The 25,957-nt window shown below is 49.8% G+C and overlaps 1 protein-coding gene across 1 annotated transcript in view; it reads right to left on the bottom strand.

Annotated features, from left to right (window-relative positions):
- The window catches only part of CCDC33 (coiled-coil domain containing 33), a 101,411-nt gene that overhangs the window by 34,656 nt on the left and 40,798 nt on the right, over positions 1-25,957 (bottom strand). The window contains 2 exon segments of the mRNA XM_011382148.2: positions 14,452-14,646; positions 24,768-24,841. Of these exon segments, the coding sequence (XP_011380450.1) occupies positions 14,452-14,646; positions 24,768-24,841 (269 nt within the window).

Here is a 25,957-nt window from a genome sequence, read left to right as displayed (position 1 = left end):
AGAACTAGATGCTGGCACCAAGCGTGACTATGAAGACTCTCCCAGGCTCAGGCTTGGTTGCCTTGTAAACATGCCTAGTGTGCTTCGCAGAACACCAGAGCCCAGAGAGGGCAGGAGGTTGCCCAGCCTCCCACGGCACCTTTGTGGCAGAGCCAGCTCAGATTCATACCCTTCAGGGCCGGGAAATCCAGGCCATCTGGGCAATCTGTGCTGAAGGCTGGCAGCACAGTCTGTCAGAGCTGGAAGGGGACTTCTAGAGAGAAGTGCAGCCCCCAGAGGACTAGGGGTGGGATGTTGGCCACTGGGAACCTTGGGTGGGGAGAGAGCAATGGGCAGGCAACTTCAGGATACTGCCCTTTATCAGTTCTTAGATAGGTCATCTGCCCTGGCATCCTGGAGCCACTGGGTCACACTCACCCCACCTAGTCTAGATCCCTGTGCCACCCTTCACTCATGCTGTGTGAGGGAAACAGACCTGGCAGTGGCTTCTCAGCCCCCTTCAACCCCATGACTCAATGATGTCACTGTTCTTGGAGCGAGAGCTGGAGCTGGGGCCAGAAACAGAGCCCTGCCTCTCAGCCCCCAGGGGCAGTCGGCCTTCCAGGGGATGGCTTGATGTGGGACTGGGGGGCTTCCTCTGGAGGCCTGAGGCCCTGCCTGATGGGTTCAGGCTCAGATGGTGCCTACATGGCTCCCCAGGGTGAGGGACCAGGGTGGGGAGGGAGATGAAGGAAGAGGAAGACTTGGCCTCACCTTCAGGAGTCCTAGACTGAGGAAAGAGAAGTGCCCTATCTTGAGGAGCCCCAGTTTGGGGGGGGGGGACATGGTTCTGTTCTATAGCCCCAGTTCAAGGGGGGTTCCATGTCCCTGCTCTGGAGTACATCTGAGGAGGAGGCAGGGCCCACACACTCTCGATAAGGACACATGAAAAGAACAGATGGTGCCAACAAGTGCAAATTAATTGAGCGAAACCTGTGTACACAGGCGCTGTGAACAGGCGGGCTGACAGGCTAGGGAGGGGTTGGTGGGGGACAGGACAGGGAGTGGGAGAAGCTGTAACGAGCACTTATCGATGTCTCGCTGGATCTGCAGCCCGGAGCACAGTTATTGACAAAGCCTGTCTATAAATCTCCCAGCCCTGTCTCCAGAAACCTTAATTACGGGGCCTCATTACCCCTCACACCTCTAGGCACAGGGGACCAGCCTGAGCCAGAGTAGCTGCTGACACTGCGGCTGGCTTATGACAGCTGGGCAGAGCCCGGGCAGAAAGAGATGCACAGCTGGGATGCCTTTGGGGAACACAATTTAGGGTCCCATGCCCCAAGGAGTGGGAATGGATGGAGGCTTAGCCTCCAGGTCAACCAAGGGCCAGAGGATGGAAGGGACTTAGGAGGCAGGGAGCTCAGGATTTACATTCCAGTTTTGTCAGTTACACGTGACTCCGATGAGCACTTTGCCTCTCTGAATCCGTTTCATCACCTGTGCAGTGGGAAGAGGGCTGTAGTGAAGATTAAGTGAGCAAAGTCTGTCTAGGGTTGAGCATAGTGCCTAGCACTGCTGTGTGTGTAACACATGTCCCTTCTCTCTCTGTCACTCTGCCTGAGGCTGTTGAGAAAGAAAAAAGCAGGCCCTGATGGCGAGGAGCTGGCCTGGTATGCACAACTAAACCTTGGTGTTTTCCTGTGGAACATAATTTCACAACATCCTACAAGGCCACTCTCTGATCATGATGTAGCAAGACAAAAACAAGACCACTCCACTATCAGGTCTGAACACAGATGAAACGTGATCATTGTCCAAACCACAAAAATGACCAGACAGCAGCCTTCCCTGGCTAAGCTGAGTGCTTGCTGTTGCTTTACCAAGGACCGTTTCAGCCTCGTTTCATTTATCCTGCCTTCTGGATAAGAATTACTACAATTCTCACTCATAGAATTATTGCATCTCCTGAGAGCATCCAACCAGAGCAAAGTCCTGTGTCCTTGAACTCTCCCCATATCACCTAACTCAACAGAATCCTTTCTGTCCTTTCCAACACACTTCCTGATGCCCTGACTCCCTGTGGTGGACAGCGCTTTGCCCTTGGCTGCAGTGAGTTAATAAACCCAACTTGCTTCAATTACAGGTGTGTTCTTGGTTATCTTTGGCTAAAGGGAATTAAAATTCTACTATTGGAGTATTGTCTCTTTAGTGTGTTCTCTGGGCTTGAATTCTATTCTCATTTTCACTTTCCCCATTTCATTATTTCTCTGAAAGTATGGGACACTGCTTCCTATTCACTGTACCCTCTCCAGGCCAGGAGAAAAGCACCCTGAAGCAGGGCTGTTGAGGGGAGAGGCCCTGGGACCACCTGATAATAAGTCTCTGGTGTGGGGTATGGAGCCTCAAGCCAGAAGTCGGGGCCTCTTGAGGGACCCAGTGGGGCACAGTAGATGGGGGTGGAACTGGGGTAACAGGGGAGCTAGAGGTGGAGCCTCCCTTCCCTCTGCCCCAGGCTCATCTTAGCCCCTGGAAAGGCAGCACTGGGAGGCAGAGTGGAGAAGGAGGGGTCCTCTGCTCCAAATGACCAAGCCTGGTGGGCCAGAAGGAGCAGACCCACAGGGCTTTCTGGGTGGAGGCTGGGCAATGCCTTAGGGAACTTGGAAATGGGGCATGTATAGGTCTCCATCCCTGGGGGCTCACCTACCTTGTCCCTGACTCTCTGGCCCTATCTAGATTCTTTTTTAGGGGCTGTTATGTCCTCCCCGCCACCATCCTCAATGGCTGGACCCTTCCTGGCTGAGGAGAGGGGGCTTCATGATGGTGCTCTGTTGCCTGGGGGCACCCTCCCCACCCTGTCTCTTAGGATGCCTGTGCCCCTGCCCACCTTAGGCCCAGGTTAGTCTCAGAATGCAAATCCTGATTAGCCAGATTTTTTGCACCAAGCCCATCTCCAGTCCTGCCTCAGGAACACCCTCCTGGAGTTTTCGAGCTCTCCTCCCACTTTTAAAGTCTAGATTCCAGGCAGGTCCTGCTGAGATGGCAGTGAAATCCTGGCTGGGTAGAGGACGTGGGGGAGTTAGAACGGGTAGGGCAGAGAGACCCACAAATAGTGGAGAAATTGACTCCTTAAGGGAGTGGCTGATGGTTGTCTGATATGAAGGTCTTGGAGGGGCTGAGATAAATAGAATCTGGTCTCTAGCTCTCCTAACCCTGTCCCCAGCTCTCCTACACTGTCTTCCTCACCCCCGCTGTGAATGATAAGGCACCAGAGGCCCTCCAGGGGTCCCTCGGGATTTTTACATCCAGACTACAGGGGTAAGGGTTATCATTTTCCCCATTTCAGAGCTGAAAAGACTGAGGTTCCTGTAGGTACTGGCTGGGGGCTGAGTGGGAAGCAAACATCCCTTCTCTGATGCAGTCGTGTCATCTCTCCAGGCCATGTGGCTGCTTAGGAAGGGGCATTTTATGCATTCATTGAACTAATTTACTGAGCACCTGCTGTGTGCTGGGCACCCAGGGTGGAGTAGGGAAGGGGATACAAGGTGGAGAGGGTAGAGGAGCAAAGGCCTGGAGCTGGGAGTACCATTAGGGTTGGGTGTGGGTAGAATATTCTGGGTTGGGCACAGGTTTTGGAGGTCACAGGGGTCATCAGGCCGAGGGGTTCATGGTGCAGGTGAGGGAGCCATAGAAGGGTTTAGAGCAGGAGCAACATACTTTGTGCTTTGGATAAATCACCTGGTGAATGTGCCCTAGGGTGGAGGGGTAAAAGTGGGCAGGAAGGCCTCATCCGGACTGTCAGTTCCTGGACTCTGAGCCAGCTTCCTGAGGGAGCCCTTCTGGTACTCCACAGGAGACCCCCATCCACCTAAAGGAGAAGGTGGGAAGGAGGGGACTCTTCATCTTGGCCTCTATAAGATACTCCCCAAAAGGTGGAGCAGGGCTCAGAGAGGGCTCCCCACCCAGCCAGAGGAGGGAGGGTGAGATGCCTCCAGTTTCCCACACTAGTCCTCTGAGGAGGTCCAGCAGCTAGGCCCTTGCCCTCGCTGGCCCTTCCAAATCCCTGAGCCACTATTTGGCCCTCCCCAGGGTCAACCATGCTGAGGTACATTTGCATATCTGAGAGTGAAAACAATTCTGAGCAGAAGCTTAGCACCATCAGGGCTGCAAAGCCCCTTTTGTGTGTTTGAGTAAGAGCTGGCTAAAGGCTGAAGGATAATTAGTCCCCCATGGGCAACGTTGCCCCCCTCCTTGAAGATTTTTTTTTCCTCCTTGAAGATTTAAAGGCACAGCCATCCTACTCATCCACTTCTCCTCAGGGCCCACAATTTTCACTCATTTCCAGCCTCAGCCCCTCTCCTGCAGCCACCCCCACCTGCTCGCCCATCCTCCATCCTGGCGGTGCTGAGAAAGGGACGTCAGCCCCTGGCAGGAGCCGATGAATGGGCATTTTATCTGATTAAACTGGGAGTGAACTGGCCCTTCTCTATTATCTTTGGACTTGATTGGATATTTAACACCAAATGTATTGTGTGTGTGTGTGTGTGTATGCGTGCGCGTGCGCACGCATGCTTTTCTAGTCTATGTAAGGAGGAAATTGGATTGTACTGAAAAGCATTTAATCTGTGCTCAGGAGTCCACCCTAATAGAGTCACTGAGCTGGGGGAGGGACAATTCTGTCCTTTCCCTGAACGAGCAGAGCCCCTGCCTTGGCTCTGCATGTTAGAGGGTCCTGCTCTGGCCCTCCTAGGGCTGCAACCCTCCCCATGGGGTGAGGAGTTGGTGGGCCAAGAGGACATGCCCAGCCAGAGCCTGAGTCCCCTTGTAGATCACAGCCCAGCTACCTGGGACCCTGGAATTCCCTCCTACTTCCAGGGCCTATTCTTCTGGAGATGAAGATGTACCCTTACGCAACTTACGTGAAAGGTTTTGCATGGTCATTGGGTCATTGGGTCATTAGGGTGTGGGACTGAAACTGAGCCAGGTGAGAAGGGGACAGGAAGGAACTGGAGGTCGGGGGCTGAAAGCTGCTTTTCCTGTGTTGCCAGGGTCCATTGTGAAATCTGAGAATTCTCTGGTGATGTTAATAAGGTATATTTGTCAAGATAGAAGAATAGATCATATTTAATAGTTTGTTGGCTACAGCTTGATTTATAACTTTTCATTATTTGGAGTTTAGACATATGGTGTGCAGGCCTCTGCGTATGCTTTCAAAGGTTTGAGGTGGGCCTGGAGAGGAGATGTGCAGTCACAGAGCTCTGTCTTGGTGTTTACCAGGAAACCAAAGTAGCCTTTCCACCCAGACGGGTGGGGCGGGGAAGACAGTGAGTCAAGCTCATAAAGCTTGAGTCACGAGGTGTGGCTAGGGCAGCAGCAGGGGCGGGTGCTGGCCTGGAGAGGCCAGATCCGTGTTGGACCAATGCTCTCTCCTTTGGTCTAGCCTGGTGGCCCAGGAGGGTTACTGAGCTACCGGCAATTTCCCTGCCTGTAAAATGGGGATGATAACTGTGCCTTCTTCTTCGGATTGGTACAGGGATGGAATGAGACTATCATTGAAGTTCTGGGAGCAGAGTAAGAGCTCAGTAAAGATTGATGAATATAATTAGTGTTATTAAAAGGGAGGCTAAGCAGGCAGTTTGCAGAAAGGGTGGGTCCCACTTTCCATGTTAGCAGATCTCTCCCAGTCACCCCTGGTTCTGTAGTCTTTCCCATCCTCACTAATCGATGATTCAAGCCCTTAGCAATTTATGGCCTCATAATCCTGGCTTTATTCACTGAGAGAGCTGTACTCTTGCCTGCCCACCCACTGTTTAATCAAGGAACTGAGCTGGACAGTGATATGGGGTAGCACCAGACATCTTTCTAAGGAGCAGAACCTGGAGGCCCTCCCACCTTTGCCTGCCTAGTTTGCCAGGATGAAAGAGGAAATCATCAAGACCAGGCCCCTCACTGAACAGAAGGAGAGACTGAGGCCCAGGGAGGATGGGGTGCTGGCCAAGGTCAGTCCTCAAGTCAGAACTGGACCCCAGGTCTCCTGGTGCCCCTCCCATCCTGTGCTCTCTCAACCGTTACTTTCCTCTTCTCCTGCAGGGCCTGTCATTCACATATTTTCTGAATCCGAATCCGATCGTTTGGGTGTTTAGAGCTAGGCACTGATTTGGCCAATCCAGTCACACTCACCTCCGTAGTTCTCTCCTCCACACCCCTAAGACTTTCTCATTCCTCACTGGAAGGAGGCATTCGCCCCAATTTATGGATAAAGAAACTGAGAGTCAGAGAGGAAATGGTTAGTCTGAGGACTACACAGTGCCTATTGATGGGAAAACTATGGAGACACACAGGCATAATCTTCATTCAACGGACCCTTTTTATAGAAACAAGTTCATCCACCTTCACTCTGTCCTACCAGAAAATCGAAGATCTATCATGGTTTTTATACTAACGACCATTGGCGATAGTGACATCTGTGGACCATGCCCTGGCATTCTATATAAAGTGTTCGCTATTTGAGATGGGGTGGGGTGGGCTTGGAGGTGACAGTTAGGGTTAGGTACACTCCTCTCTGTGCTTTCACAATCCCCTGAGCCGACTGTACCCCAGTCCTGGACATGCCCTTCTCCACTGATTCTGGATGTGTTTTTTCTGCTGAAACGAGCTTCCTAAAGATAGAAACCTCTGCAGGGGGCATTATCTTTATGTTACTATCACTTTGCTTGGGTATGAGCTTCTGGAGAGAGGTCAGAGGCAAGACCTGGGCCAGTTGTGCTGCTGCCTCTCCCACCATCATGGAAAGGCCCCATGAACACAGTGACCATTAATAAGCCTCCTGCGAAGAGGACAGCCCTTCACAGTTTCCAACACACTGCCATCTACTCTCTTTAATCCTCTCAAAAACCCCAAGAGTTGGGTTCAGATAGAGTATTCCCTCCACTTAACAGATGAAAAAGACCCAGAGAGGGAGAGTGATTTATCCAAGTTTACACAGCTCTTCAGTGATGGAGACAGGACTCAAACCAACTACAGCTGCATAGATGAGTAGAAGTGTTTGCAGGGGGAGATAATAGGGATTGGCACATAATAGATAATCAAAAGCTGGTCAAAGGAATGAATGAATGAGTGAACGTGGCAAACTGCAAAGTCAACAAAAAGGGGAGAGACAGCCTGGTGCCCCCCCTTCTTGGCTCCTCAAGCACCACTCATATGTGGGGTTGGTGGTCCATGCTCACCAGCCTCCCCAGGCTGTCTCACTTCCCTTGGCGTCTGCAGGTTCCTTCCCAGTTAGGCCGAGGCTTTCTCCGTGAAAGCATGCCTCCTCTTTTCCCTCCTTTTCCAGATCTACCCCCTAATGTCTGTGGGGCCCAGGATAAGAGCATAAATTGAGGTTTCCAGCATGTGTCCACACATAGCCATCCCCTGGGCCTAGGGGTACAACCCCCTGAAAGTATTCGACTCTCAGGAGGAGGTACTGCACAGTCCTCAGAAGCAGGCTCAGGTCCATTTGGCATGGAATTCTGGGGTCTTGGATACCCAGAGAGTGGTCTAGACTTGTGGAGTTGGAGTTTTGGGTCACATTTACCTGGCCCTGTGGACTCCTCATTCTGTGGAGAGAGATGAGGCTGGCAGAGGGCCAGAAAGGGCTCTCTAAATCATCTAAAGATGACAACCCTTCCATCCTGTCTAATACATGGTTCCATGGGTCCTAAGGCTCTTTCCTGGGCCACTGCCCCTCTGGTCAAGTTGGTCGGGGAGACAGTCCCACTCCAGTGGCCAGTGGCTTTTCCTGGCTGGACAGTACCATGCTCCCCACCAGTTCTGGGACTAGGTGGGTGTGGGGGTGGCCTGGGGGTGATGAGCCCACCAGGCAGTGTGTGTGGAGTGGGGGAGGGGGCTGGTCTGCAGGGGGCCCTCGCTCAGCCACTCACACACCAAGAGACAATAAATCGACAAACGCTTAATCTCTCTGCAAATTGAAATGGAGCTGTACATATCTGCCGCACCCCAGCAGCTGAGTTATGAGTCTCGTTTATTAATCTCTTTAGTCCCAGGTGATGGATGGAGGAGGAGAACGGCCCACCAGGGAGATTCCAGTGATGAGGAGAAGGAGGGAGGAAAAGTGGGTCAGGGGTCTGGGAACAGCCTTCTGGAGAAGCAGTCAGAGAGGGGAGGCCTGGGAATTTGTGCTTCCTCCCTATTATTCTCAGTCTGAAAGGCCTCTATGAACATAATAACTATTAATAAGCCTTCTGCAAAGTGGTCAGCCCTTTACAGTTTTTAAGGCACTGCCATTCACTCTCTTGTTAATCCTCCCCATAGCCTCAAAAGGTGGGCAGAGGAAGAGTATTCCTTCTAACTAACCGTGAGGAGACAGAGCCAGAGAGGGGGAATGATTTATCCAAGGTCCCATAGCTCCCGAGTGGTAGAGATGGGCTCACACCTGCTAGAGCCACGTGGAGGAGAGAAGGAAGAAGGAGGGGATGTAACAGGGACATACATAGTAGGGTGAATCCTATTTCTTCCTTTCTACCTTCCCTCCCTTCTTTCCTTCACTAAATGCTTGGTAAATGATTTCTCTTTCTCTCTGGAGGAACTGGAGGAAGAAGAAAAGGACAGTCAGGAGAGGAAGAGGAAGGGAGCCGAGCTGGTTCACAGCAGAGTCCAGGAGCTGTGACTTGCAGCTTTGCAAGACTTATTTTTAGAACAAGCATGCCCCGCTTCCTCAGTGCCAGCTTGCAGGGCTTACAATGTAGGGGCCACGGAGTGCAAGGGAGTTGCTAAGGAGGGCTGAGAACACTCCTGCCTGGAGGAGCTGGGCCTGGGAGGGGGTGGGGGTGTGACATGGTGCTCTTGTGTGATGAACAGGTGCCCTTAGGTGGGACAGAATAAGGGTGCTTGTAGAGGTGCCTGGGACAGAAGACTGGCCACGAGCCCTGAGCAGTGGGGTCAGGGCTACAGAGTCTGAGGGGTTGGAGCAGGAGGGATGAGGTGACCCTGGTGCTTCAGGAATTCATCTGGTGGCTGTGTGGGTGGCCTGGAGGGGGCGCTGAGTTAGGGGCACCACGTGGTTGTACTTTCTTTGTCTTTATCTCCTTCTCTGTTTCTCCTGTATTTTCTCTGCCTCTCCAAAGGCTATAGGTCCCTGGGTGGGGCTCAGACTCTCAGGACCCAGATCATCTGCCTCCCAGGTTGGCCTCGGTGTCACTCTGGCTTGTGGGAGCCAACCCCAGGCTCCTGGGCCCTTTGATGCTGTCACTGGGCTGACGTTCCTTTTACTAGTTGCCACCATTGTGGTCAGTATCCACACTCAGGCGACTGCTGCCAGTGCTCAGTGCTACAGGAAGCTCCAGCTCAGCTCATTACCTGTCACCACCAGGTGGTGCCAAGGGAACTGAGGCAAGGTCTGAGCCTCAGCCTCACCTGTCTGCAGACCTCATCCTGGGCAGGGGGGCAAGGTCCTGGGGCTGGGATCAAGGGTCCAGTCACAATGCAGGAGCCCCAAGGGACTGGGAAACATTTGCTCCAACCTCCTCCTCCAACCTCCTCTGCTGACAGAGGAAGAAACGGGGGTCCACAGAGCAGAAGGAAGTTCAAGGTCACTTCAAGGAGCTAGTGAGAGTGCTTTGATTGCAAGGGACAGTGTGGAGCTGGGCTGTTGGGCAGAGGGTGTATGCCTTGTGGCTGTGGGTGTTGAGGAGGCCAAGGGTACAGCAACTTTGAATGAAGCAGGACTGGGGCAGGGAGAGAGCCCATGCCATATAGGGTGACCTCTATACCAATTTACCTGGAACTGTCTTGGTTTTAGCACTGCTAAACTTCTCAGTCCTGGGCAAACAAGGATGATTGGTCACCAAAGAGCCATGCCAGGCAGATGCCGAGTGGCAAGTAGGGCATGGTAACATCTTGTAACATCCCGTGTTGCAGATGGAAAACTCAAGGTTCAAGGACACAAAATGCTCCAAGCCACACTGGGAAGGTATAGCAGAGCCAGCATTTGTCCACCTACCTCAGAGGGAAGTGGTCCCCTGGTCTAGGAGGCCTGCCCTCCTGTGGCCCCAGCCCCCACCTCCCCTGCTGTGTGACCTGAGAGGAGACACAGCTTCTCTGGCCCTCCTTCCTCTCCTAACCCATGCAACGAAGCCCTCTTTCTTGGGTAAATGGTGTCCAGAGTTGCCAAAGTCACCTTACCACCCTTAGGAGCAGGTTAAATGAGGTGGGGCAGCTGGGGAAGTGAAAACAAAGAAACCAAGGGATTAAGGGATAATCCTGGAGACCTATAGACTCAAGAAAGGAAGAGAAACAAAAGCAAGATGGAGAGAGGGAGAAAGGCTTTCAAAGAGAGAATGAAAGAAATGAGTTATTCTAGTGTGGTGAGGTTGAAGAAACTCCACTGAATTTTTAAACAACCCTTGTCTATTATTTATCCACCAGTACGAGGGCTCTCTGGTCTGCCACAAATCTCCTCTGAGCAGCAGAGAAGCAGGGAGAGAGAGAGAGAGAGGAGGGGGAAATACAGTGCTGGAATTTCTGCACTGGAGACTGAACACACACTTCTTGAATAGCTACTGAGTATCTCTGCCTCTGTTTATCTAAAGCATAGCCTGCTTCCTCCAGGAAGCCTTCCTTGATCCTCTCTTTGTGGGTGTGCCCAACAATGCTGGGTAGCTGTGACACTTAAGAAGATACATTGTCTCAGCCGTGCCCTTTTACTATTTATCCCTCACCAAATATTTACTGTGCTCCCCTCTGTTTCACTGCTGTCTCCTGGGGCGTGGCTTACTCCTGCTAGCTGGGGAACTTCCAGAGCTCAGGACCTTGGCCTTTTCCTTTCTTTGTCACTCCCTCTTCCCCAAGTCCTTGATCTACACAGCTGGAAACACCTGGAAGGGGTGGGAGTTCTGTTTTCCTGGCTGATTGGAGGATTGCTGATGTAGTTGCTGGGGACTGGGGAATCAGCCACCTGGCAGGTGTTTTATAAGCCCTGTGTAATAGAACCGGGTCTGCCTGCACATACTATGGAGCCCCTCCTCTTACCTGCTCTTCCTGGTTTTGGATGATATTACCTGGCTCAGCATGAGGTCGACAGGGGGAGGTGGGGATTTTGATGTGAAGGGGGATGCTTATGAGTTGATTTGGAGAGCTGTCGTGTCTCAGGATGACTCTTAACATCTATCTCACTTTTCACTCCACTTAAAGCCTACGTCTTTCAAAAGACTTCTTGGGCTGCTTAAAAGGAAGGTGAAGCCTTCCTCTAGCTCTGCATAAGCCCTACCACTTAACTGAAGATCATACCTGTGGGACCCTGACCCCAGTGGTCCATTCAGGATGGGAGCTTTGTACCATATTGACAAAACGGCACTTGAAAGACCTGTGTCAAAACCAAGTATCCAGGATGAAGAGAGCCTGAGAAGGAAAAATTGCCTGGATTGCAACCTGGGAAGGTAGTTGGATCTAAGGGCATACTAAGGGGAGGGCTTGGTGGGGCTGTGGGGGTGAGACTGGCCAGCCTGGGGCAACAGGGAACATCCATGGCATCCTTCCTGGAGAGACGGTACAGATCTGCCTCCCCTCCACTCCCTTTTCCATTCTCAAGGTGCTCATTTCTCCAGAAAATATTCAATTTACCATTAAGACAGAATAGGCTCTGGAGACAAACAGAGGCAAAATCATTTCTTGGACTCTGGGGAGTGTGCTGCAAGACTAGATATAGACAAAAGCACTCTGAGAATTAGGTGATGTTGAGAAGCTCAGAGCCCGAACAGAGTGGCCAAAACCAAGAAAGGTGGTTTAATTCTTTGCTCACTACACTGCCATGTCATTGGGGCCTGCTGCAACACCCTGAGCCTCCGCTGCTGGTGACTACTCCCTGATCACACATCCAGGAGTCACACACCTTGTAACCATCCCATTGCCACCAGGTGTGTCCTAGTGCTAGTCAGGTATCTTCTATTGCTCTGTGACTCTGTCTATGGCTTACACTTTGTGTTCTATGCTCATTGCTATGTTCTATGGTTATGCCTTCTTGTAATACAGGGCTGTGTGAGAACATTGTATGACTTAAGTCTATTGCTATGCAACTGCACTTCACTGCTCCATGACCACGTTCTCTTGCTTGTTACCATGTCTCTTGGTTTCATGAGCTTGTCCACTGCTATGTAATTGTTTGGTTGCTATGAAACAGTGACCCATTGTTACATGGCTACTTGTGATTATCATGAGCCTGTATAACACTGCTGCCATACAAGTTCAATTGCTTGTGACTGGGCTCTACTGGCTGAATGAATGTATGTCTGGGTCTTCCTTGGTCCTTCCAGGTTCTGGCTAGTGGGTAAGAGCTGGGGCTGGGGGCTGGGTCTCTAGGACTCAACAAGGGATAAGGGTCACGGGGGAGAGAGAGAGAGAGAGAGAGAGAGAGAGAGAGAGAGAGAGAGAGAGAGAGAGAGAACAGAGACAGAGACAGAGACAGAGAAAGAGAGAGAGAAGTGGGTGTGTAAGAGGGGGAGGAGGGAAGAATGATGAATTGGAGGGCTGAGGCAGGGGTAGGAGGGTAAATGGATTGGGGCCAAGAGTCAGGAACAAGGAAGAAACAGAATAAGGGCCTGAAATAAACCTGGATGGGCAAGGAAAAGGGGAAGGCCCACTGACCTGAATACTATTGAGTGTCTGAGGGACCCAGTGGTGTCAAGTTGGCTGAAGGGTTCAAGGCTGGGCATTCAGGCCTCTATAGCCTTCTGGTATTCACTTGGCTATATACAAGGCAATGTGGGAGAGCAAGGTCAGGAAGGCTTGGGCAAGGTCATCCCACCTCTGGGCTTCCTCATTGCCATCCTTCATAAAATTAGGAGCTCACACTAGATGCTCTCCAAGGTTCTTTCTGATGCACTCCTTGTTTAGCCAGGGGTTCTATCACATGACCCAATAAGCATTGACCTACATATACGTTGGGCCAGGCTTGGCTGAACCCTGGAGCCCAGAGATGAGGAAGCCAGTATGCTCCTAGTTCAAGGGCTGGGTGGTAGTGGCTGAATGGACCTGACCCAATAGCAAACCAGGGAGACCAGCCAGTGTTTGTGGCTTTGCCAGGTGCCCAGCAGGTGGGGAGGGTAGAGGGATCAGCCCACTGCTGGGGTGATGTTCAGAAAGGACATGCTTGAGTTAGTTCCCCATATAGATCACGCTCAACATATATTGACAGTCTGGGTACGAGGCAGCCCTGAGACACTTGATTGCACTCAGAATCTTACAGAATCATGTCCTAGTGCCCTTGGGCCACTTATTCCTCCTCTTCCCCTCTGTCACTCACAATAGTTACTCATTCTTTTGCTTAAAAACTGTTCCTCCTCATGGCTAACTTGACTTCTCAAGCTGCAGTCTTGTCCCATCTCCTATGGTTTAACCTTTAAGAGAAGATCAAGACTAACTGCAGGCATTGGTTTATTCATGCTGTCCAAAGTCTTAAGAGACAAGGTCTGAATCTTTATTTCCAACCCAAATGATGCCTGAGGTGGAAGGTCAGGCCTGAGAGCTGCTTTCCCAAGGGACAGAGGTGAGAGGAGGAAGTGTAGAAAGTGGCCTGGGAGTGCTCTGGCACCTGCCAGGGAGGACCCTGCTCTGGGGTGGGCAGAGGCACTCCATATGGGAGCATCCTGGGCATACCCAGCAGACAGCAAGCCTTCCTATTCCTCCAGTGGCACATGTTCCCGAAAGGTGCAGAAGTGCCAGGGGAAGATGCGGAGGCTGCTGAGGGAGAGGAGGAAGCCCAGGGCTTCCTACGGGCCAGTGGCCTTGGCTCAGGCTTTTTCTCAGGATTTTCTGGAGAGCATTCCCCATGGGATCTGCTGTGGAAGAAGGGAGGAAGCCACTCTTGAATTTACCTATGGTTATTGTGATGGTATCTCAATGAGGGACTTTAACTGGAGTGTCTTTTTGGTGGCCTGCAACTTAACTCTCTGCATCAAGGGGCTAGTACTCAGCACCAATCCCTCACCAAATTAAGATTCCACTGTGGCCACCTTTACCAACCCTTTCCTAGCATCTGGCCAGCTGACAACAGGAAGCCATGCCAGCTCCCACAATCAGACTCTTTGACCAAAGATGATGTCCTTTTTTCTTTGAGGCTCAATTTCTTCTTTTAGAAGCTACAACTAATCTCTCAGGGAGACTTCCCAATACCCAGTGGACATATTCCTGAGGAAGTTCTGAGTTGATGACTATTTGAGTAAATGGAACTAGGTCACACAAGTGTTGCAGGTTTTGTTTTGAAAGAAATAATGTGAAAGTTCCATTCAAAAGGTAAGCTCTGTAAAATGAAGAATCCACACCTTCCACAAGTTTAGCTTTGAGACAATGCATATAGAGTGTGCCTAAGGGGAGGTCTACTTGCCACCTGATCAGTGAGCCCGCAGGGACAGTCAAGCCTCTTCTGCATCTCCCCTATCACTTCTCCAGCCCTTCCCACTCTGGGGGAAAGACACTCACCATTTCATGGTACGTCTGGGGGATCTGAGGCTCTTCCTCTGCTTCCTGATAGGTGGATGTGCTGGAGTTCATTGTGGAGCTCACTGTAGTCTTAGACCAGGACTCACGGATGGAACCCAGCTTCTCATCTAAGATCTTGGGGTCCAAGATGGGCAGAACCTTGCTGCTGTTAGGTGTTAAGAAGTTTTCTGGCCTCTGGAAGAGAAAGTGCAGAGAAATTTCTGTGCCTCTCTACCATAAGTGCACTTTCCACATCCCACAGTTCTCCTCCTCATGACTCAGGAGGCCCTTCATGTCTGGCCCCTGCCTACCTCCTACCACCTGACCTTGTGCTCACTTGGCCCTAACCGCACTGTCCTTGATGTTCTTCTAAGCCAAGCTCTTTCCTGCCTTGAGGCTTTTGCATCTGCTATTACCTCTACCCAGGGAACCTCATGGGTCTTATATAGCCGTCTCCTTCTTTTCACTCAGGTCTTAGCCCAAACGTGATGTTTTCAGAGAGGCCCTGTTCTTTACGATAGAGGCCCATCCTATTAAAAGTAATCCCTCCTCTGATATATTCTCTAATTATATTATACCATTTTACTGTGTTCATAGTACTTATTCTACCAGAAAATTAACTTTCAAAATATGTGTTTGTTTACTGCCCACCTCCTTCCTCTGCTTCCCGCATTAGCATGTAAGTTACATATAAACAGGAACCTTGTTTGTCCTTTGTGTCTGATCATTGTAGGTTCTCAGTATGTATTTGTTGAAAGAATAAACTATGCCATCTATGACTTCTACACTCAGTGCAGTAACAACAGCTTCTAAAATCTTCACACTGTCTTTTTTCCTATTCTCTTCCTCCTCTGTTGGTATGACTATCACTCTCACCTCTGCTTGTCTAGAATTCAACCCCACTCAAATACCAGCTCCTCCAGGAAGCCTAATGGCCTGTGCCCACACTTGCTCTAAGCTCTTCTGGGTTCTTTCAGCTCAGCATCTGGCTCTTTCTGTTCACACTATTTCTAATTCCAGAATTGTTTGCCATTTTTGTTTTTCTAACAAAATTTTAAGTTTCTTGGACTCAGGCACATGTCTTATGCTTCCTTTGGGGAGAGGTTAATTTAAAACTCTGTTGAAAATCCACAGTTAGCCCTAAAAAGTGCCCATTGTTCAAAGAATCATGCAGTATAAAGTTTGCAGGGACCTCAAAGGTGATCCACTTCCATCCTACATCAGCTGAAGAAGTTTGGTCTTGGTGACACAACAGACAAATATGCCACAGTCTTGAGTATGGTGCTAGAAGCAAATAAAACAATGGGCACAGTGCCATTCAGGACAGATGTGTTCGGGGTTAGAGGTGCCATAATTTCTGATCTTGACTAAACAGAGTAAGAATGAATGCAGGTGGGCCTCTCTATAAGTGGATGTTTTATATGAAAACCCATATATGTGAACCAGATGAATTAAGACAACAACCCTTCACTTTATCACTAGAATCTTTTAATACTGATTCATTCATGCCCTTTAAAAGTAAAATTTGGTGTGCAGAAATTCATTAAAATGAGGCCTTTTCAGGCTTATATCGGTAGAGTAAGGGATAATCACATAAGTAAGTACAGAGGTGTCCAGTCCAGTCGGGACCTTATTTCCACCCCACAACCCCATCAAATGGGTACAAGGAAAGATAATTCCAAAGAGAAAGCAGCTATATGAAGACTCTTGGAATGGAAAGAGTGAAGCATTGGGCAGCCCTGAGACTGACTACAGCACCTACTGCACTTCATAACCAAGACTTCTGGGCCTGTTTGGTCCCTGGGCATCAGGCTTGGCTGTCTCTCTCACTTGCTCTTCTCAGTAGCTATGGTTCAAGGAGGGTGAGATTCATTTGGAGGCTCCTCAATGAACATGCCCAGTGCCTCTGTGTAGTATCTGAGTCAGATGGTTTGGGGATTTTTGGTTGTGTGTTTTATATGGCAAAAACCACCACGTCTCTTGTGTAGAAAAGCTGAACACCAGACTGGCTGCAGAGGGAGAACAATAGAATGTATATTGGATGGATGGATGGATGGATGGATGGATGGATGGATGGATGGATGGATGGATGCAGGATAGAATGAAGAAAAGAGTAACCATCCAGGGCAAAGACTAACTCTCCATTGATGAAGTGGCCTCTGGGGCTGGGGTGAGATGCTTATTCAGGACTTATAATGACATTTCTCCTAATTTCCAGGCAGAAAGCCAATTTTGATGTCCCGGATTTCATAGACTGCCATCTAATACAGTTAGAGGAGGAAGTAGAGGTAATGAAATCAAGGGAGAGGTCTCCAGAGGTGTCCCATCAGTTCTGAAAGCAGGGGCACTTTGCTGAGGAAGTCTCCTCCCCCACAGTCTATCTCCTTGACATCTACCCTGTGTGGCCCCAGCACTAGCTGTGTCAACTCAGTGACCCAGAGCTTACATTTATGGGGCTCCTGGCTGGACCTGAGCACTCACCAGGTACTTTTATGTGGATTCTGAAATTTATTACGCATGATTCATTTAATTTCATCACAAAGATAAAATAAAAATGAGACTGGCCCCTCAGTCCCATCCAGGATCTTCACTCTGTCAGTCTCTAGTGAGTGGTTGGGGGATGTTCTGAGAAGGAGGAAAGGAAAGGCTGAGGCAGCTTGGGGCTGACAAGTGGTCCCTTGTTCTGTGCCTCCATGGCTGCAGCACATCCTGCTTCATTAAGGTTGTAATTGGAGGCCTACTTTGAAAGCTCAAAGCAGTGCACAGCCATGCACTGATTCAGAATTGGCCTCTAGCCCACCATTCCTTTTGCTGCCTCAGCTGCCCCACACCACATGAGTGCCATGGTGGGGAGAAGACACTCTTTTCTCTGCCTCTCAGCCTTACTGTTGTTGCCTGCAGGAAGGTCTATTGGGACAGAAAAGGCTAATAGCATCACAAGCTCAAGGCTTCTTGGGTCATCTGTTTCTCCCTCCTCTACTTCCCTCCTACCCAAACATCCTCTGCTTCCCTCCTACCCATTTCATCCCCCAGATCCCTGATCATGCAAAATACAACAGTTCCAGCCCTGCCCTGGCAATTACAGACTAGCCAGGTTGCAGCTGCTGTCCTTGGTGCTGAAAGCGCCCACCTTCCGGCCTGCTTGCCTCTCGCCCCGCCCTGAGCCTTCCCGCTGGAGCACACAATCTCTTAATTCAATTAGTCGGCCCTGAACTCTCTCCAGGGAGCCTGGAGCGGAAACTGACAAATTCTGTTTAACAAAGACATTTGTACCCCGCCCTGCCAGCTTTGGGCTTTGCTAGCCTGTATCCTTCTCATTAGGTATCTAACAAAGTGCGTCCCAAGAAATCTGCTTCCAATCGCTAGTAATTCAGGAGGCCTGATGCAATTTTCTCCATGATAAGGGTGTCTCGCCCTCTGGCAAGCGCCATAATAAGCCCTGTGTGGCAGCTCCCCGATCAGTCACTGCTTTGTCATTTCCTGTGGCCACAGTTGTAGGTTCTTATCTCTTCAGCTGAAAGTGAGGCTCAGACAACAGGCACCCTCCAAGAGAGCTTGCTGCCTCCCCTGCATATTGCAAGCCTCATTTATGGCATCTGCATGGTCTTGCAGCTGCTGTGGGGTTTGAAGCTCTGAGTCTATCTGCCAGCCAAGAAGGGCCTGAGTGTTAATGCTCACTGGGGCCATGATTCATTCTCCAGAAAATGGTGTCAGGGGGTTAATTTAAAAGCAAGCTGTGGGGGCAGGGGAGGGGAGCCAATGATAAGGATTTTAAAAATTCTGGCAGGGAGTTTAGTATTAAATAGAGCCCTGTGTATGGCTCAGTGTGTAGGCTGTGTGCTCACTCCTGTAAGCCTGAAACCTGGTCTTTCTGCATTTAATCTTTTTCCTTGGGTTTCCCCTATTCATATCTAGGGAGACCTTTCCAACATATAGATCAAATCATATCCTACTACTGCTCAAAGACCTTTTTTAGCTTCCCACCACTTTGTGACAAAGTCTAAACCCTGTATTCTGGTAACCAGACCCTCCAAAACCCCGGCCTCATCTAACTCTCCAGTTTCACTGCCCAAAACAGGCTCCCTATGTCCCATGCACTCCAGACACTGTCATGACTCCATGGCTTTGCACTTGTGGTTCCTTCTGCCTGAAGCATTCTTGCTTTGCCAATTTCTAAGCCACTCTTTGAGGCAGAGCTCACCATGCTTCTCTGTGACTCTTCCCCTGACCTTTGGATGCTCAGTGCACCTACCTCAACTAGAACCCTTAGTAAGATGATCTTAATGATGATGATCTGAGGGGTGCTTTACTGCTTAGCACAAGTTAGGGATCTAATAAATGGTTAATAAATTCATGCCTGAAAGATGCTTGTTGGACCAAGACTGCATCTGGTTTGGCTAAAGGGAAGTCTAGGCTATGGTAGTCTGGCTTTGACATGGGGAGAAATCCAAGAGCAGCCTCAGCTTTCTGAGAAGTTGCATCTGGAAGCTTTTGCCCTATCTCTATTTTCCCCCTCCCCATTCTTCAATCTACCAACCATGCATTGGGCTCATAGGGGAGCAGATGAGGCCAGTTTCCTTAGCCATCCTTTTGTCCTGACTCAATACACTCCATCTGTGGCTGGGAGTCAGTCTCACGTTCTCAAAACAACAAGAGGTCCTATGGTTGGTGAGGCATTTGGGATAAGACTGCAGTATAGCTTTTGGTTCAATCTTGCACACCCTGGCCTGGGAGCTCACAGGCTAGGAAACAAGTCTTTACTTTTTTCATCTCCTCCACAGCCCCAGCTCAGGGCATGGTACATTGGGGACTTCAGCAAGTCTGGTCTCTGGAAAGATGATTGTCTCTTTTTCACTTCTTTATTCCATGAAAGATTGCTGAGACCAGTGTGGTGCTGGTGATGTTTATTTTCAGCACTTGACAAGGACTTCTGATGTTCTTATGGATGTGAATCTGGTGGAATGGCTGTCATTAGGGGCAGGCATCATGTGATGGATTAGCATGCCTTCCTGCAGGAGCCCTGTTCTCATCCCTGATGAGTTCAGCATATTTGTCAGCAACTTGTGTGAACAATACTAAGCATTCTCTTCACTGGGTGTTTGCAAGGCACTGGGCTGGGTATTTACACATGTTCCTTCACTTAATTTTCACTGCATTCCTGGCTGGTAGTGGTCACAACCTCTTTCTATAGATGAGGAAAGTAAAACTCAGGGTAGCTAAGATCAAGTGGAAGATCCAGGATTCAAACCCAGATCTAAGGATGCACACTTTTTAGTGTACATTACAGCATAGAAAGTGTCCTGACCACATCCACAGATGACCTGGAGGTTGGGGTAAGGATAAAAGTGGGACTGTGAATGTGATGCATGATAAAATCAAGATCCAGAATAATCTCAAGCCCAGATGATGGGCTGAGATGAAGAAGGTGAAATATGACAGGAAAGAGAAACCCTGCCTAAATTAGAAATAGAGCAGCAGAAGTTCAAGGGGAAGACGTGCCACTTGACAATGGCTCACATGTCAGACTGGACTCACAGGCTCTAAATGAACCCCTGTGGCCTTGGTTAGTAACAAAATAAAGCAAATGATAGTCTTTGGCTGCACCAAAGGGAAGAATGTGTTTGGAGAAAGAGGGTGATGGTCCTATTCTATCCTCCAATACTGATCTAGCCCCGCAGTTTTGGGGGAAACACTTTAAGAGAAAGCTTGTCAAGAGGAGACAACTAGGAGGATGAGAAGCAGAAACTAAGTGTAACTAAGACCAGTCAAGGAAGGAGAGCTGGTCAGGCTGGAGATGATGTAGCAAGTTTGCAGATGTCAGCAGGGCTGATGTGGGCTTGGGAGCTGACTTCCCTAGAGCTGGCCTCAGGAAGAAAAAGGCAGGCACAGGGGAAAGAAACTGTAGAGAGGCAGAGGAAGAGATTTACAGGGGAGCTGACAGAGGTTGGAGTGGGCTTTCTGGAAGATAATGAGCTCCCTGTCTCAAGACGTGAGCAAGTAGAGTCTGTAGAACCCTGTGGTTGGAAGAAGTGTCAAATTTCCTCCCTAAGGTAGAGAGCACGGGAGGAGATGTACAATAACCAAGAGAATGTGGGGGGAGCAATATTTGCCCAAGGCACGGAGCACTACTAGAAGAGGTTCAGGCATTGTAAAAAGCAGACTGGGGTCTTTTATAGTGGGATGATGAGCCCTGCCCTGACACTGAGCCTCAGTGAGTCAAGGGCCACGCTGGCCCTGGAAAGGCACAGGCTCTTGCCTCTCACCCACCAGTCCCAAGCTTCCTTTGGGTTGAATTGGCCTAAAATCTGAGCAAGTAGGGGAAAGGGTACCTGTGAGCTGGGGAGGGATAGGCCTATTCCTGTCTCCTGCAGTCTGGCCTGGCAGAGAGGACAGGGATGGTGAGGGTTTGGTGGCAGAAGGAAAGACAGGCAGGGATGTTGATAGGTTGTGGGAGGGGTAAGGGTCTTTTTCTCTAGATACATCACTGTTCTTATTTTCAGAGCTGGAGTCTTGGGGGAAAGTGGGGTGGACAGAACCTTCCAGAGGACAGAACCAGCTGAGGCAGCTGCTGTGCTATCCTGGACACTGGGCCTTCCAAGTAACTGTGCTTGTGAGGAAATGGAGACTGGCTTGTGTTGGGGCTTCTCTGAGGACCAGTCTATGGCTGTCATGTATGCCTTTCAAAGAAATTAAAAAAAATTCATCGAAAACCAGCAGCCTATCCCCTGCCCTCTTGTCCACATTTTCTAAGCAGCTACTTGTTCTCACTCTGGGTGGGTCCGCAGAGAGAGCTTTGTAACTGGTTTGAATTAAAACACTAGGGAAACCTTTTGCATGGCATCAAAGACCCACCTTTCCCTTTCTGTGAGGGGAAGAGGGAAGGAAAGAATCAGATAGACTGTGGGATCCGTCCCTTCCCCTAGTGGGTGGCAGCAGATGCCACCTCTTTCTTTTCTCAAATGCACCTTTCTTGTGCCAAAATCCAAGGAAGCCAGTGGATTTCAAGTCCTGTCAGCATCTCTAAGGGATGTGGGATAGATGGGGATAATCACCTGTCTGAGAGGCCTTACCTCTGCCTGGTGCCCTGGCACCCTGCCTAGGCAAGACTCTGTACCCCAAACTCCAGCTATGAATTGACCCACCTCATGGGAGGTCAAGACAGACAGAACAGGCACCTGCTGTGTGCTTGCCAAGCTCCAGTCCACATAGGTCAGCCTAAGAAGCCTGGCCGGTGTGGGCTTCACTTCAAAGAGACTGTCTGCAAGCCAGAGAGCACCAAAGATGCTGCAGTATCTTGAAACCAGTTCATTAAAAGGAGAGGCTGCTTAGCCTGGAGAAGCATAAGTTCCTGTGGGACCAGATCAAACTCTTCAAAGAGAAGAGGCCAACATCAGAAAGAGAGTGGAAGAGACCAAACGTTTATTTGTGTACGTGTATGTGGAGTAGCCATAGGCTCAGGGATTTTTAGAGCCTAATAGACCCCCAAGGTCAACCACCACAGTATGTGCGATAAGGGGAAGTTTTTCTATGTATCTATGTGTAGTTATTGACTTATTCATCTACACACACAGATCCAGCTTAAGGCAGATCACTCGAAGCAGCTGGTGCCCATAGAGAAGCCCCGCCAGAGGGAAAAAGCTTAACCCATTACCAACAGAACCAGCTTCAAGTACAATATCCTAAACTAGGAGGCCACCCCTTTTTGCCATTCACTGATACTGCAGGCTTTCTTGATTAGTCTGCCTGTTGGCGCTTTGAATGGCTGACCATGTACCAGTGTTCTCAGAATTGGTGTGGGAGACTTGCTGGGGTTGCACTTCAGTCCCTTAGGGCAGACCCAGGAGCCTGGAGTAGAGGGAAGGCCCAGGGAGACAGGGCGGGCTCAATGTGGGGTGAGTGTTTTTATTAGTTGTAGAAGCATGGGTTGGGTTGCTTCTAGAGGTAGTGGGCTCCCAGTCATGGCAGAGCAAAAGGAGAAGCCAAGCTGATCACCTGTAGTGGATGTCATCAAGGAGAGTCCTGTCTGGGGAGGGCTGTTGAGACACCTCTGTGGTCTCTGCCTATTTGGGAATTCCACAACACTCTTGTTCCTAGGAATCTGAGAATGGGTGATGTGGAAGCAGTGGGTGTGGGGAGCCTTTGTTCACCAAAATGTCAATTAACCAGGATGGCCTGTGCTGTCCTGTGGAGGCTTACAGGAAAGAGACTGTGTCCTCAAATGGGAGGGATCCAAGTAGGGCACGTGTATTCATTTCTCCTGAGGTAGTTCTCTCTGTAGCACATCTGCCTATGAGCAAGGACCTGCCCCTAAGATGAAGTTGTTAGCCACATGGACGAGAGGTCCTGAGGGAACTGTTATCGCAGTCTCCTTGCAGCTGGAATGTCCACAGGACTCTGAGACCACCAGGCTTTAGGTGGGGGCTCTTGGAGCTTTGAACAGCATTTGATTTAAGTGGTAGAAGAATTGATGGTTCTGGTGTCACAGGCTGGAATGCAGAGGTGAAGGCCAAGTACCTTCTACCATGAACTTAGGTGGAACAGTAAAATGGAAGGAACCTGGTCTCTTTGTCATGGCAGCCAAATCCACAGAACCTGTCTGAGCACTCTCTGTCATGTCACCTTGTTTGGGTTAATCAGGCCTCTTATTAGGAGCTGACACCTGCTCATGAATTAATTTGCTCATCGTCTGGTCCACACTCCCTCCTCTCTAAGAATACAAGCTTTATGAAGACAGGCCCTTTTTCTCATCTTCAGTGTAAGATCCCTGAAACCAGGACGGTATCTGCTACAATAGCAGGTACTCAGTAAGTTTGCAGTTGCACGGAGGATAACGGTGTGACTGCGAAGGTGATAGTGAGGGATGGAGCTGGGGATGGGCCCTTTAGACTTAGCTGCAATGCTATCTGACCTGTTCATCAGTTCTCAACACTTTTCCTCCAACCTGGAGGGAGAAGGGCACCAAAAGGGCTCAGATGCTAGCAGAGAGCCATGTCCAAGCCTGCTGAGGGTGAATTCAAGGCAAATGGGTTCTATGGATGCCCGTCCCTTTCCATGTTCATTGCAACCCACAAGAGCGGCCAAAATTCTAGTCCTCATCAAATATATGTAGAATAAAAAACTAAATGGCTGGGTGCTATGGCTACAAGAACCTTATGCCAAGTCTACCCACATTAACGCTTCATCCCCAGGCCCCCAAATTGGACTTCAGCATTCTAGAATCAAAGTGAGCTGGTTATTGGCCAATTCCCAGATAGTTTCACCAAGAAATAGTTTAGCCACAAAAAGATTTACCTTCTGTGTGTGTACCAATGTGGGTTTAAAAACATTTGTGCATTAGTTTGCTTGTGTGTGTGAGTATGTATATATGCATTAAGTGTGTGCACCCTTGCAAAGGGGTGTGTGTGCAAGTGTGTATGTTTGTGCACATGTGACTGTCCATGTGTTGTGTGAGGGAGTATGTGTAGAACTGTGTGTATGAATTCTTGGCTGCAGAGTCTGAATTTATTCTAGTACTATTTTCCTGGTATACACCCAATCTTGATCCTCTTTCTTTTCCTTTCTTCTCAGAAATTCATTACTGAAAGGTTTTTACCCACCTCCAGGGGTGGGGGGCTGGGAGAAAGAGAAGCTAAAATCACAAGGCCCAGATCAAAACACTCAGCTGCTCAATGAATTCACAGTGTTTTCCCGCATGACTTGGAGGGATAATTTAGTGAGGTCGCCAGCTGGAAGGAAAGGGATTAATTCTGCACTTAGCACAGCTCGGGTGAATAATTCATCACTGAGACCTTTGTGCCCAGCCCCTGGGCAACTGGGGAAGTGTCCTGCCCACCTGCCTGTTGCCTGCCTGGGTCTCCCAGTGTCCTGACCAGGGGCACTTGATGCTCCTTTCTGTCCCCAGAAAACATGTGCCCCAGTGAAGAAGCAGGCAGCAGGGGGAGGTGAGGAAGGGGCTGGCAGTGGCCATTGGCAGACCCTAGGCACTGAGAAGAGGGCATGGGGGGTTGAGCTCCAATCTGGGTAGCCTGTGACATTTTTTCCAAGGACTCTCCTTTACTTTCTTGGGGTCTTTTGCTGCTTCTGTGTCCTCCCGTCTCAGTATCTCCTCAGTTTTGCACCTGGTTTGGTGGTGGTGGGGATGTCAGGTTGTTATCTAACAACCCTCTCACCAGGAATTAGTGGAAGCTCTAGAGGGCAATGCAGAACATTGCACAGTGGCAAGTGCTAATGGGAGGTCTCAGGCACTCACCAGAGGCCTTGTGGGGAGACACTTGCAGGTTGGTACATTCCCAGATATATAGCTCTTACCCTCACACCATGGAATTCTCTGTGTTCTTCATGGGTAAGGTCACAGGGCCAAGTATTACCCCAGTGTTGGTGGCTAGTATTCCTGGCAAGACAAACTGGCAGGAGTGGACTGACCCAGACATCAGCCTCTGTCATCATTTCCTGGGTTCATGGTCCTAAACTGCCCACATCCCAGCTTCATGCCTGTCCCAGCACCACAAGAGGACAGTGGAAAAATTACAGCAGGTGCCTGCCAGGTGCACTGGGACCAAATGATTGGGGTCTGATCTGGACTCAGAGCCCAAGAAGAGATTCTATTCATCAGGCGGGGCTCAGCCCCTGCTCTTTTTCCACTTGGACCAACCCAGCTGTGGTAGGCAGCATTCCAATAATGGGTCCCCAAAGGTCCATACTCTAATCCTTGAAACCCGTGAGCATACTGAGCTGTCACTCCTGTGTTTATGTTATGTGGCACAGTGGACCTTGAGATGGGGACATTATCAGAGCGGGCCTGACCTAATCACATGAGTCCCTTTAAAAGCAGAGCATCTTCTCTGGCTGCCAACAGAGGAAGAAGTCAGAGTTTTGAAAGGTGCCGGGGGGGTGGTGGGGTGGTGCGGCGCAGGATTGCACATGCTTGCTGGCTTGAAGACGGAGGAGGCCATTGTAAGAAGGAATGTGGGCTGCCTTCAGGAGCTGAAAGAGGCCTTTGACTGACAGCCCCAAGGAAACAGAGACCTACCTCAGTCCTACAACTGCTGGGAACTGGATTCTGATGGCAATCTAAATGAGTCTAGAAGCTCATTCTTCCCATAGCCTCCAGAAAGGAATGCGACACTATCAACATTCTGACTTCAGCCATGCTGTGTAAGACTGCCTACTACAGAAGTCTGAGTTCATAAATGAGTGTTGTTCTAAGCTGCTAAGTTTGTAGTAGTTTGCTATACAACAACAGAAGCTGATATTCTAGTTCACCCTTATAAAACCTTGATCCCAGCAAGCTAAGCTTGGCTTGGGCTGGATTAGAGGCTGATTCCCAGGTCTGGGTGGCCTTCTGTTCCAACTCTCCTCTTTCTCATCTCAGCTTTCTCTCTGGTTTTCTGGAGCCTCACACTATCCTCAGACATTTCTATCTAAAAGCAGCAGTTCCCTCCTCCTGGAAGTCCCTGACCGCAGCCCTGAACAAGGCCAGCAATTGTGAAAGTGGTTGGAATCCACT

The sequence above is a fragment of the Pteropus vampyrus genome, unplaced genomic scaffold (genome assembly GCF_000151845.1).
Source record: "Pteropus vampyrus isolate Shadow unplaced genomic scaffold, Pvam_2.0 Scaffold462, whole genome shotgun sequence".
Classification (NCBI taxonomy): Eukaryota; Metazoa; Chordata; class Mammalia; order Chiroptera; family Pteropodidae; genus Pteropus; species Pteropus vampyrus.
The sequence above is the reverse complement of the archived record's forward strand: the minus strand, read 5'-3'. Positions and strand labels throughout refer to the sequence as shown.